Genomic DNA, 13,850 nt, shown 5'->3' on the forward strand with positions numbered 1-13,850 from the left:
TTGAGGAGAAGATAATTACTAAACTACATGTAGCCAGAGTGCTACAACAAAGAGAAAGTTTTTTCATTCCCAGAAGAAAGATGTAGTTTTGTGTAGTTCATTTAAGTGGCCACATTTCCAAGAAGTGAACAGTTGTGAATGCGTAGTGATATCCAGGCTGCACTTTGCTTGGTGGTGTGAAACTGAAGAGTGTGAAGTTTGACTGTCGGGAACCTCACAGAGAAGGAGGCTCAGCTAGGCGAAAGCTTTGGTCGACTGTTTGACAGGAGCTCTGATCAGACGTGTTTCAGGTTACTCGCTGTCAGTAAGAAAGCATGGCTTTTACATCTGGGTGACACCTCACACAGGAGACCTAGAGACCAGAGGGAAACAGAAAGAAAATACCAGAAAAAATGTCAGAAATAAAATTAAAGAAACAATGATACTCCACTAGGTAGAGGCTGCTGATACTCCAGAGGTAACATTTACAGAAGACTCTGTCTGTTAAAAAACAATAACCAGATGACAAATCCAGATGTTGTTACTTAGAATTATGGATTTAGAATTGAAGTGAATTTAATGAATAAACCTAAATGAATGGAGAAAAAAAAACAATTTTTCAACAATGTAATAGAACAGCAGTTGGTTCCAGCTCTTGTAAAGGGTTGCATTTTCTTTTGCATTAATTAAATAGTTTTAATAAAAGCCAGTACAACCCAGGGACTGGAAAAACAAGTGGACTCTGACCCAGACAACAGAGAAACTAAACGGTTTTAGCTGAATCAAAAAAAAATCACAATTAACTGAAATGTGGCTAATTGAAACAGTTCAATACTGCATTCTAATCTTATTAGAAAATCAGTCCCAAAAGAGCTCTGTCCATTGAGGGAGCTTTGAATTGCAGTTCACTTTGGAGTTCAAGAGGTTTAAAAAGATCTCTTAAACATCTTTAAAAAATTGCAGCACTGAGCCATCGTGATTGTGTAAAGTACCACAACTTATTGGATGCTGCAAAGATGCCCCCAAACTTAAATTCCCAGTATTCCCATTCCTGGCCAGCAGGGGAGCTGCTATTTGCAATAAAAAGGTCTCGCCAAGCATCTGAAGTGAACAATTCACGCTATGCAAAAATGCAGGGTATAAGCGTTCACACTTCCGAATTGCGCATATGGGCAAGGTTGGTGTGAGACAGAGTAAAGCTGTTCAGACTCCTCATTAAATTAAAAATGTGCTGTTTGTATTTAGTGAAGGAGATGAGAAGGAATAAGTGCAAACAGCTGTTGGTCGAGTATATAATAAAAACAAACAATAGGTTCAGTTAATGAAAAACAGCTTTTGATGTTTTTTTGTGCCTTGGTGTGAGCCATTCAAAGTGTTTGGTAAAAAAAAACAAAAAAAAAAACACTTTGGATTTGAATTTGTGTGCAAAAGTTACTTTCAATGCAAGTGGCAACATAAGCAAACAAACCAATTCACAATTTTCAATAACTGCACAAAGTAGCATGCTTGGAGGATGTGCTGCAACCATAGGGAAATTTTCAGGAAACATTCTAGTGCATATAGGATAACTGCAGCAGGATGTCTTAGAAAGCTGCAGGGAAAAGCCATCCTGGAGACAGTGGGCCATTTCCTAATCCAATGAAAAGGGGGGTGGGGGGGGGAAGCAACTCAAGCATCAAATATTTTGCAGGAATTTCTCACATATGGTGAATTCCTCACATAGTAAAACAATAGATATAGTGTATGTTGCATATAGATAAATTGTGGGATTCTTTTTAACCTGGGTCTAGGAGAGACAAAACAAATTGTTGCTGTAGAAAATATTTTCAAGACTTTAGTAAGCTAATTTTAATAATTGAGCATATTTGATGTGCATATGTACAACCATGTATTGGTCTGATATTGCTAGTTCTGTATTATTACATTGCAGCAACATAGCTGCAAGTCATGATACTGACACTATTTGTACTTCTGTCTCCAAAGACGTGCCAATATTTTACATACCATCAAATAGAAAATTGGAAATGTCGTTAGCATCATAGCTTAATTGCCTAAGTCATACAAAAGCAATTATGCTATGAGGTCAATGACATGTTTGAATGTATGAACCACAGACCAAAATGACCTTGAAAAGCCTAGTAAGCACTTACAATTCACCTTAGCATTACCTTTCTTATTCACTGTCTAACATTAAATCAGACTAAACCTTAACTACTTTAGGGCCAGTTTGCTTATTGGCAGACAGAAAAAAAAACATTTAAGGGTCTTTTTATACAGTCTAAGTTAATATCTGATTTCAACTGTTTGCATGTGTCAGTGATTTTCATTGGGCTTTTATAAAGTCAGCACAGTTCAGCAACATGCTTTGATATAATGATGTACATTATCATCTATAGTTTGCATTCTGTAATTTAAAGTCAGCCACTGGCTTCACTAGATCTCTTCTGAAAGATAATCACTTTTCAGATTTAAACAATCAAATAGAGACTCAAATACCAATGAAATGTGAAAACCTGAGAAGTGGTTTTGATCTAAAGTCTGTGGGGTCTGGCTTCCCCCAAAAGAGAGGGAACTCAAAATAGAAAATATTTCTCTGTTTTGCCCCAAGCCCTTAAACTAATCCCTTTTGATTTACTTTCCGCTGAAATCAAACAACTGTCATCATTTCCTCTGTATGCCACAATGACCAGGCCCACTGAGGGAAAATTAGTTAGCTGTGGCAGGTCATCTGTTCAGCACGACACATCTGCTTTGGTCTCTGCAGAAAGTGGTGGCGTCAACCATCATCTTTGAAGATGCTCCAAGTGAAGCATGTATAAAATGCTGACTGAGACGTCTGAATGCCTGCCTTCACACTTGTATTCTTCTCTTTCTGTTTGCAGTGATAACATTCTGGTTTTGGATATCTACTTTGAGGCGCTGAACTATGAAACTATTGAACAAAAGAAAGCCTACGAACTGGCAGGCCTTCTGGGTAAGGAAATGGCTGTCAAGTGTTTGAGTGTTTTCTTAGGAATAGATAGCATACAGTGTTCAGCCTGACAGACGCTTTTTATCCAATGTGACAGCAGAGCCAATACATACATTTTTATAATAGGTGTTCGGGCCCCTAAAAATTGCCTCTTTAATTTATTGTTGCTATTCAGCAGCAGATTTGTAAACATCTGTGTTTTTTGTTGCATTTCTCGTCCTTCAGCTGTGAAGATTAATAGCTCATGAATGCAGGGAAATTATTACCATCTTTTTTACATGCTTTCTCACTTTTCTTTTCAGGCGATATTGGAGGTCAGATGGGTCTCTTCATAGGAGCCAGTATCCTCACCGTTCTTGAGCTCTTTGACTATCTGTATGAGGTAAAATACCACATGCCATCAGCTCTGCAAAGTCTGTGCCCTGTTGATCAGTGACATGAGAGTTTGAAATAAACGAGGAAAATATGCTAGCTTTCACTGCAGGGATGACAGTGAAGAATATTTATAGATGTGTACATTCATTCCACCTCACCTGATTCATATGTGGGCTTAGTTCTGAAAACAAAACAAAAATTGTGCAAAATATTTTGGTGATTTCCAGAAGCAAGAAGAGAAAAAGTGACACTATGCTTGTTTTTTTAGGTGATCAAGTACAAGCTGTGCAGATGCATGAAGAAGAAACACAAAGGCCGCAGCAACAATGATCGGGGAGCTGTACTGAGCCTGGATGATGTGAAACACCATGTCAGTATAGGCTTCTGCCGAGTACTTTTACTGTGTCACACCACATTGCTTTGATTAGTTTCTTTCCTCTTTGTCTCTACTGGCCTCAATTGCCAGCAGGGTGGTGATGTCGAGGAAGAGAGAACAGACTGAGATGGAGGAAAAGGGACTGAAAGAGGCTAAAAGAAAGCGGAGCAAAGAAACGAAAGGCAATTGGAATGAGAGGGGTGGAAGAGTGAGAGGGAGTTGTAGGAAAGGAGGCTTGGATTTAATCAAAGCAGCAGGACAGTACCAGCAGGGACAGGCCAGAATTAAAGCTTCAGAAGGTGTGACAGCTTGCTTATATCCACGTGTAAATGAAACCAACTCACTTTAATTGTGAGTTTGAATGCAGACAGAGAAAAACGAAAATGGGCTCCTCCTCTGCCCCTGCCTCACTTAGTAGTCTTCCCTTTCCATCTACCTTCATTATTTTTCAAAGTATTCCTCTGGAATCTATTATCTCTCCGCTCCCAGTCCAACTTGTTGCTCTTTTCATTTTTTTTCTCGGTGCAAGTAGAAGAGGCTTTCAAGATTTTCTTCCCGTCTGCACATTTATCTTTCCTTTTTTTCAAAGCCCATCATCTTTCTGTCTTTCTGCTTTATACCAGCTGCCTTTCCAATGTCTCTGTCTTCTTATTTTTCTCAGGCTCCTTGTGACAACCTGCGTACACCATCTACATATCCTGGGAACATGCTACCTCACCATCCGGGCCAGGGCAACTTTGAAGACTTCACTTGCTGAGCAGACCTCAGTAAAGCATCACCGTGTGTGTTATGCAACCAAAGCCGACCGTACAGCGAGAACTATCTGACGCACAGTCAGTAATGAGTGGATGCTGATGAATATAACAGAGGCACTTTTTACATAGAAACCAAGAAAAAAAATCAAACATGATAAAGGATTTCCATCCAAAGGCCAAGTAAAAAAAGCCCTGAATTTTAAAAAAGTATATTTTGATTTTTAGAAAAATCTTTCGTGCAGAGCTCAAACTCTTTGTGTTTTCCTCTGAAATACTGCCACAACGGATACTGGTGGAGAAGGTTTGCCAACAAGGAACTCTCTTACAGGAAAAAAAGAAAATAAAAAGCCTACATGATTACTGGAAGATGTACAGTTATTTCACAGCTAACAGAAAAGAGCCTCCATGCCTTTATGTGACACAGCAACAATACGATGCATCCATATGACCCCCACTCCTGCTTCTGTGACGATATCCATAGTGCTTACTCCACCGTACATGTAGCAAACTGTTGTCAATTTGAGAATGAATCTCTGTTCATGCCTGAGGGGGACATTTTCACCAGGGAGTGGGGGAAGCAGCAATGGCAGCACAGGTGCAACATCTACCATTTAAAAATGTACTGGTGAAAATTTCAGGTCTCATTTTCATGGTAATGCATGCTTGTATTTGTCCAGTGCATGTTTTTTTTTTTTTCTTGTCATTTCTACTTCTAGTTGATTTTTATGTCTTTATATAATAAACATATATATAAATAAATATACATTTACATTGTAATTACCAAGTCTGCCTCAGTGATAAGCAGGTAAAGGAAGATGATGCGTCTCTTAAATTTCTGTGTATTTGCTTACGTGCGTGCGTGTGTGTGTGTGTGTGTGTGTGTGTGTGTGTGTGTGTGTGCGTGTGTGTAGGGCATCATCTGTAATGCCCAACCAGGTGTTTGTTAATTGTGCAATTCCCAATTTTTGTGTTTAACTTTTTCACATGTGCCAGATGAGTTGAAGAATCTTCGCTCATCTTCATTTATGCTTATATTGACCTCGATGGGAGGTTGTTTTTTTTATTAACATCTTTTTTTTTGGTTCCTTTCTGAACAGTTTATTCATAAATTACTTGCAGTTCAGTGGGGCTGTTAGAAATTTTCTGTATCTGTGTTCTAGTTGCAAAAGTCTTAACGAAGCACAATATTGAAAGTATGTAGAGGTGACATAAAATAAAATGTACTATTCTTGATATATTGTCATATTATTAATATCGTGTTACCCCCACTTTCTTTTTTTTTTTTTTGGCCTTTTGGGGATTTTTGTTCTTTCACATCAAACTTAATCAGTTTCAACTAAATTAATCCATTCAGGTTAGAGGCCTGTCTATTAAGTTATTGAAGTAAAATGTAACTATCATTTTTTAAATCTGTCTTGTGAGGATTTCTTCGCAGTAGATAGTTTACTCTTAGAAGCATTTATACGGTTGAGCAAACCAAGGCAAACTAATGTATTTTTCATCACCAAATAGAGTGAGAACATTCATTTTTAATCACAAGTAGCTGTTGGAAAATCTGTTTAAGCGTCATCTGGGGCTACCTCTAATCAACATGTAATCTGGAGTTTTGCCTTACACAATACTTTCTTTGAATTACATCAACATTAAGGAAAAAGGGTTTAGGGACAGTAGTGAGGAATTAAACAAGATATTGCTTATCTCTATCAACCATTCATTTGAGCTGCAATTAAAACGCTGCAAGCCACAATGTTGGTGTTATTCCAGCCCATGCTGTTAAAATGTAATTATGATTTCAGTAGTTAGATGACAGAAGCATGAATGGAAAATATCTTGCACTGCCAGTTTAAGTTTAATCAAGATTGTCAATCAACCAGCAGCTGAACATTCTGGGTGACATCTCTTGGTTTTTACTGTACATCTGGTGCTGCCAATTGGTGCACATGTAGCAGTTTTGTGATGCATGACTTTGTGAATATTGGAAACAAAAACGGTATTTGCTGCTCAGTCTGAGGCGCATCGGTCCTCGTCCATGAGGCGTCATAGGTCATCCGAGGAATAGAATGGTCGTTTTGCCTTATAATTCTTTCATGATTTTTAGTAGAGGAAGCACACATTCAGTGTTGCTCATCAGAAATGGGAAAACATTCATTTTTTATTAGTTCACAGGAGAAGTCTCAGCTGGTAGCTGCACATGAATATACAAGCTTAATACTTCACATAAATAATCTGTTATGTCCGATGAAGACTTTACTGTGTTTAATGTGTGAAACATGACTTTTCCCACAAATGGTTTTATTATTTTGTGTTGTGCCTGCCAAGAAGAAAAATTAATTAAGAAATAAAGAGCGAAGGTGTTTATTTCATGCCGGCGTTTTTGTCTTTGTCTACGCGACAACCTGCAGCTCCGAAAATTGTGAGGAGGGTCAGGATACAGGAGAGATGCCTGTCAGTGACAGAAATCCTGCAGGAGATGCTTGCTGCATCCTGATAAGTCTCCACAGGCAAAGCAGGGGGAGGCTGTGTGGGCGATGGTAACAGCAGCAGGAGTTCAGACAAACTGAAAATCCTCACAAAACATGAGGGATTAACATGACTTTTCCTGCTGTCTCGAGGGTCTTAATTGCTCAGTTTCTCATGTTGGCAGATTCAAAAATCCTGGCAACAGCATTGATCTTCTCTGAATAAGGTTAAATCATTATGTGCCCTCTTTCCCTCCCCAACATTACAATCAAAGATGTCTGATCCCCCTCTTTTAGCTCTCACCTTGGTGGTTGACATGCAGCCAATCTTGGGATGGTATAACAAGCCGATGCTCCTATAATGGGATCCGTCCCAAACTGTCTGGTCTTTTTTAGAATGCTGGGACACCCTCACATAATCCCTGCAGGCAGCTGCATGCATGTGATGTTTAGAGGGACCTTTCTTATGCAGGGAATCTGATGTTTGTTATTTTTATGAAACTTGTTTTCCCCCATATCTGTCAGTTTAATCTTGCTATCTGCTGCCACTCAACATGGACTCTTACACAAAGAAGTGGTAATTCCCTTCTAACCCTGTTATTCTATTATCAACTTCGACACAGATAATACACCCTCATTCACAATTCCTCTGTGCGGTGAGTTGTGTTTTGTCATTGCATTATGAATGCACTCCAAAAATCAGTAGGTCAGAATTAATCTGCAGTGTGTACTGGCTTCAATTTTCCAGTGCAGGTGTTTTGATGTCACCCTGTGTGAAACCCATTGTATTTTGTCAATCTTGTTTGCAGCAAAGTTATAAATGCAATTTTGCAGTAAATTCAAAATGCTGTAAACTATGATTTAATATACTCGTCTTCTTCCGCCTTATCCGGGACCGGGTAGCGGGGGCAGTAGGCTCAATAGAGCCCAATGCGTTCTCAGGCCAGCCGAGAGACATAGTCCCTACAGAGTGTCCTGGGCCATCCCCTGGGCCTCCTCCCAATGGAACATGCCTGGAACACCTCCCAATGGAGGCGTCCAGGAGGCATCCGGTATGGATGCCCAAGCCACCTCAACTGGCTCCCCTCGATGTGGAGGAGCAGCGGCTCTACTCCGAGCCCCTCCCGGATGGCCGAGCTCCTCACCCTATCTCTAAGGGAGTGCCTGGCCACCCTACGGAGAAAGCAGATTTCAGCCTCTTGTATCCGGGATCTCGTTCTTTCGGTCAGGACCCAAAGTTCATGGCCATAGGTGAGGGTAGGAACGTAGACCAACCGGTAAATCGAGAGCTTCGCTTTTCGGCTCAGCTCCCTCTTCACCACAATGGACCGGCACAGCATCCCCATTACTGCAGCAGCCACACCGATCCGTCTGTCGATCTCCCGCTCCATTCTTCCCCCACTCGTGAACAAGACCCCGAGATACTTGAACTCCTCCACTTGAGGCAGGAACTCCCGTCCAACCTGAAGAGGACAAGCCACCCTTTTCCGGTCGAGAACCATGGCCTAGACTTGGAGGAGCTGATCTTGATCCCAGCTGCTTCACGCTCGGCTGCGAACCGCCCCAGCGCATGCTGTAGGTCTTGGCTAGAGGGGGCCAGCAGGACCACGTCATCCGCAAAAAGAAGAGATGAAATCCACAGTGGAGTGATTTATTATATTAAGTCCACCTGTCTCTGTATGAAAAAAGCAATGGCCCACAAACCCAATAAGTGCCTTGACAGCAACAACTTGCATCAAGAGTTCACATTAACTTGCAATGAGTCTTTCATATTGCTGTGGAGAGGTTTTGTGAGAAGTTTTGCTGTGCATCTTTGCAGAAGTTTTTAATTTAGCCCCATTTTAGGATGGTTTTTCAATGCCTGTTTACGTTCAGGCCACAGAATCTGATTTAGGCCTGGACTTTAACTGGGTCACTCTAAAACCTTCATTGTGTTTTTGTATTATGAGCCATTTAGAGGTGGACTTGCTGGCGTGATTTGGATCATTATCATGCTGCATAACCCAAGTGCCCTTGTTCATTCTACTTGAGGATTTTCTTTAGAGAGCAGTTGCCCAGGTCCTGACGCAGCAAAGCAGTCCCAGACCATCACTACCACTACCATGCTTGACTGTTGGTATGAAGTTCATTTTCTGAAATGCTGTGATATTGTTAGTTTTTGTCTTAGATATAACTTCCAAAAAGTTAAATTTTTGTCCCATCAGTCCAGAAAATTTTCCCAAAATTCTGGGGGATCATCAAGATACTCTTTGGCAAATGTGAGATGGGCCTTTGCAGGGGGTTGTCTGGACATCAGTGGTTTTGGCACTGGAACTATTCCATTGATGCCATTTTTTCCCAGTTTCTCATGTGTTGTTGTACACTAACCTAACTGAGGCAAGTGAAGCCTGCAGTGCTTTAGATGTTGTTCTAGGCTATTTTTGTGACCTATATGAATCGTCAGTGTGCCCAAGGAGTAATTTTGGACGCTGGCCACACCTTGGAAGCTTCATCGCTGCTCATGGTATTCTCCAATTGTAGATAATGGTTTTCACTGGGGTTAGCTAGAGTCATAAACCTTAGAATTGGCGTTGTAACCCTTTCCAGACTGATATTTGTTAATTACTTTGTTTCTCATCTCCTGAATTTCTTTAAAAAAGTCAGTGCATGATGCTTTTTATGACCCTTGCCTACTTCATGTTGTCAGAAAAACTTGAGTTTTCTCTTTATTCTACAGATCTAGCTGTTATCAGGACTGGGTGTGGAAATGAATTCAGTTTAAAATGGTTGATCGTAGTTGGGGTCAGGCTGTTTTGGATAGATTTTTCCCCTTAATAAATAAAATCATCATTTAAAGCTACATCTCTAAGGGGGAAATGTTTTTCCATATCATTGTACTGTACATCTTTTAAGCTTAAATGAAACATTTCAAATTAATTTTTTTAGATTAAAAAAAGTTTAGATGTAAATAGTTTCGTATTGTTCAGAGCTTGAAATTCAAATTATTCTCTCCCAAAATAGCCGCTTTTGACCCTGTAACTCTTCATGTACAATGGGCTGTTTTATAATTCTGGATCTATACAGTACTGAAATGAATTTTTGATCTTGCTCTCCAGCTTGTTTCCGTCTTCGCAGCCCTTCCTATCCACGTGTCATATCAGTCACGTTTCTGGTATAAATTTATCCTGTCAGATCTAGCGGGGCAATTAGAAAGCCTAGCCGTTTGTCATTGATAAGGCTGTGGCGGCTCCTCTAGGCTCCACTTTACTTTCAGCTCATTAAGAAGATTAATTATTGTCATGTAGTCAAGTCTGATACCCCTAGAAGATGCTGTATTAGCCTTCAGATTTGGGCCTGACTGATTTGGCCTTCCGTTTGTTTAAAGTATGAACCCTGCATGCAGTTGTTTGATACTAAACCTGTTGGGAGGCCTATGAAACCTAAGCCGTATCACTTCTTTGAAATTCAGAAGCTCAAGTAATAACTGGAAGCTCAGTAACTGCCATCAGATATTCTGAAGAGCTGTAATAGAGGATTCTGTTGCAACCTTCCACTAATTTTCACTAGTGCAAGTCCTTCCTGATCAAACACATTGTGTGTAAACTGATGGGATGCCATGTTTTGTACTGTTGCACCTTCATATTTGAAGGCGTTTAAATGACATCAACGACAAGAAACAAGGAACTGTTGTAATTCTGTTGCAGGACCCCAGCTGAACCCCTTAGACTTGGTGTTAACTAAATACAGAAGCCACTTAAAATGCTTACCACCCTCTATCTGCTTCTGCCTTCTGATCAAATAATTAGAAACATGTTGATGATGAAACGCATTCAAAGAAGGTCATGGTAGTTCAGAAAGCGTGCCATATGGAGGTCCTTTGGATGCGGTTCAGATAACAAAATAAGCATGGAAGAAGCTGATTTACTCATTTATGAACCCCTGCTGTGATGAAAGGAAATTTAATGTTTGATTTGTGTGAAAACTCATTAGTCAACATTCAAAGAGAAAATTATGTGTCTTTAAGTTCATGTAAACGAACGCAGAAAAAATGATTAGTCATTGCAAGTCTGCAGAACCTTCCACCATGCTCACTAGGTTACCATGTTGTGATGTTTTAATCTTTTTTCCCTTAGAAGATTCTTCATATTCTGTACGATTGTAGAAGAAACAAAAAAAAATATTCCTAGACTGAAAAGATGTTTTGCCAGCCAAGCCGCCCTGCCTTGTTAGAGCATCTCAATGGAGTGCCTGTTTCTCAGAAACTAGCAGTCAGTCCCTGTGGGCTGTGAGTTGAATCTCTGAAGATTGGGTTTGCTTTCAGACCCGGTCGACCAATTGTTTTAACTATTATTGCAGAGATGTCAAATTGAAGACAATTAATATAATATAAAAAGCCCAGACGAAGCAAAAATATGTTGCATTTTAACTTGTTGGTCTTCAACCCAAGTGATCTCCAGCTTTGTGTTTGTGCACATTTCCCATATCCTGTCATTTGCAGTAAACTTCAGGTCATTAGACTCAATTGTGAAAAGCTGCCTGAGTCTTGGTCTAACTTGTAAGTTTCTGATTGTTCAATTACTTTCCATAACAAAGCCTAAAGACTAGTATGCTGTTAACAAGGTACAACAAACAATTAGATAAAGAAACAAGAAAGATGATCTGCTGCAGATGGTTAGTCCTCTGCAGAGCTCCTATTAAATTATATGAAAAGAAATAAGATGCAGAGTTTCAGGGCAAGTTGTGGTTAAAAAGCTAATTACTGGACCCTAAAATTAAGTAAAGTGACTAAGAAATCCTATTTAGGGCAATACTTGCCCTTACATGCTTAAAATTTGTTTCATATTTGAAATCCACATTCACTTCTGTGAAGGCTCCAAATGCTGCTTTTTATTGTGTTGTCCTCGGCAAACAGTCAGCATCACATCTAACCTAGTTCTTGTACAGCATACACCTTAAAAGTAAACAGGATCAAATTACTGTCAAATTTTCACACAATGAGAAAGTGCAAATTAACACATTTCAGATTAGTAACACCTTTAATTAACAAAACAATAAATGAATAAAACCATATCAGGTTTGTTCATACCTTACCATTTGGTTTACACAATGTGTATGTATTTTTGTTTAATTATGTAGTTTTTCTGTTTTGTTTCAATGCATACTTTATCACAGGTTTATGGCAAAAGAGGTGATGTCATAATTATTAATAATTTAGTTTGTGATTTGTTTTTGTTTTTTACCTGTTTCACAGTTAATGTTAAGATGGTTTGACCCTAAAAACCTACATCATATCTCAACAACAGAGGAAACGGGAAACAGAGAAGAGTTAAAGGATTAGTTAAACCCCTCAGTTTTTCTTGCACTTAAAAACTAGCCGCTGCTCTCCTATGGTCCTGCTAGTGAAGAGAAGCCTAATCTTTTTAAGGATATTGCAAGAAACTAATTTTGATTAACTAGAGTTGTGCTCTAATTAACACCTTACTAATATAAAAATCATTACATTAATGATGTGTGATTTGAACAACCCAACACCCATAGTTTTTATAATAATTTACTACATATTGAATTTATTGAAATATGGAAAATATATCTGTTCTTACTTCCAACAATCAAAGATTATTATCTTTCATGATCTTTTCATTTAAATTAAATCCTATTCACATCAGACCACATTTTTTTAAATTAAACATGTAATTTGGGTTTATTTTTTTTATTTTTTTAATTGGCACATAAAGATGGCTTGGCTCAAAAAAGATGGATCAAATGGAAGCTGCACAAAAAATTACTTGCTGACAAAGACAATGGATGCATAAATCAATAAATGCTAAACAATGCTCTATTCCCCAGTTAAGTATGAACTTTCTAACACATAAATATGCTTTGATCTAAACCATTCTATCGAAGCTCTGGGTGTATATTTAAGGTTGTGCTGGTCGGTGAACCTCTGCCTAAAACAGGTTTTCTTCCAGGATTTCCCTGTATTCAATTCAATTCAGTTTCATTTGTATAGCACCAATTCACAACACATGTCGTCTCGAGGCACGTTACAAAATCAATACAATCGAATCATACAGATTACAAGTCTGGTACATACATTCCAATAAATCCTAACCATCAAACAGTTTAGTCAGATTCAGTTTATTATTCAAATTGGTTAAAGGGTTTTTTCTATCTAAGGAAACCCAGCAGATTGCATCGAGTCAGTGACTTGCAGCATTCACTCCTCCTGGATGAGCATGTAGTAACAATGAACAGTTGCTTGCATTGACTTTGCAGCAATCCCTCATACTGAGCATGCATGTAGCGACAGTGCAGAGGAAACCCCCTTTTAACAGGAAGAAACCTCCAGCAGAACCAGGCTCAGTGTGAGCGACTGGGGAGAAATGGGGAGAGACCAGGGGTAAAAGTGAGCCGGTACCACTAAAAGATTCTGCGCCGGTACACAGTATCGGGAAGAGAGAAGAACGGCAGTCTACTATAAAGCCGTCATCCAGAACCAGTTACGGCTGCAAGAATTAACGAGCACACAAAGATCAGATCCGCTACCAATAGACAGTCAACAACACGACTTAATCTGTTTATAAATATAGTTATTTTATCCTCATTCCAAATAGTGTTCTGCTTTGATGGAGCCTCAATGCTCTTGCTTTGCTTCTCTCCCCTCGGAGCTCAAGATTTTAATGAACGGCGTTTAAAACGAGCACCGCTACGTTTAATGTCTGTCTGCTCGCTGCTAAATACTCCAGTTAAAAGCAAAGGGAGAGAAACTAGTTGTGTTTCATGTTATTTTGCTGAATTACAACAACACAGTACAGCTCGAAAACACAGAGTTTTCACATACACTAAGCGAGAGCGCATGCGCGCTTACCTCCCAAAACAGAATGGTTGCCAAGGAGATCGCTGCGTTCGATTTAGTGGACTGGGAGATTTTACACAGGCGGTGCACAGACATAAAA

The 13,850-nt window shown here is 39.4% G+C and overlaps 1 protein-coding gene across 3 annotated transcripts in view; it reads left to right on the plus strand.

Annotated features, from left to right (window-relative positions):
• asic1b (acid-sensing (proton-gated) ion channel 1b) overlaps window positions 1-5,689 on the plus strand; it is a 238,420-nt gene extending 232,731 nt beyond the window's left edge. For all 3 annotated transcript variants that reach the window (XM_047347858.1, XM_047347856.1, XM_047347857.1), the window contains 4 exons: window positions 2,862-2,953; window positions 3,253-3,332; window positions 3,594-3,695; window positions 4,363-5,689. In XM_047347858.1, coding sequence (XP_047203814.1) covers window positions 2,862-2,953; window positions 3,253-3,332; window positions 3,594-3,695; window positions 4,363-4,458 — 370 coding nt within the window. In that variant the 3' untranslated portion in view covers window positions 4,459-5,689. The remainder of the gene's footprint in view (window positions 1-2,861; window positions 2,954-3,252; window positions 3,333-3,593; window positions 3,696-4,362) is intronic.
• The last annotated feature ends 8,161 nt before the right edge of the window (window positions 5,690-13,850 follow it).

This window comes from Girardinichthys multiradiatus, chromosome 20 (assembly GCF_021462225.1).
Source record: "Girardinichthys multiradiatus isolate DD_20200921_A chromosome 20, DD_fGirMul_XY1, whole genome shotgun sequence".
Lineage (NCBI taxonomy): Eukaryota > Metazoa > Chordata > Actinopteri > Cyprinodontiformes > Goodeidae > Girardinichthys > Girardinichthys multiradiatus.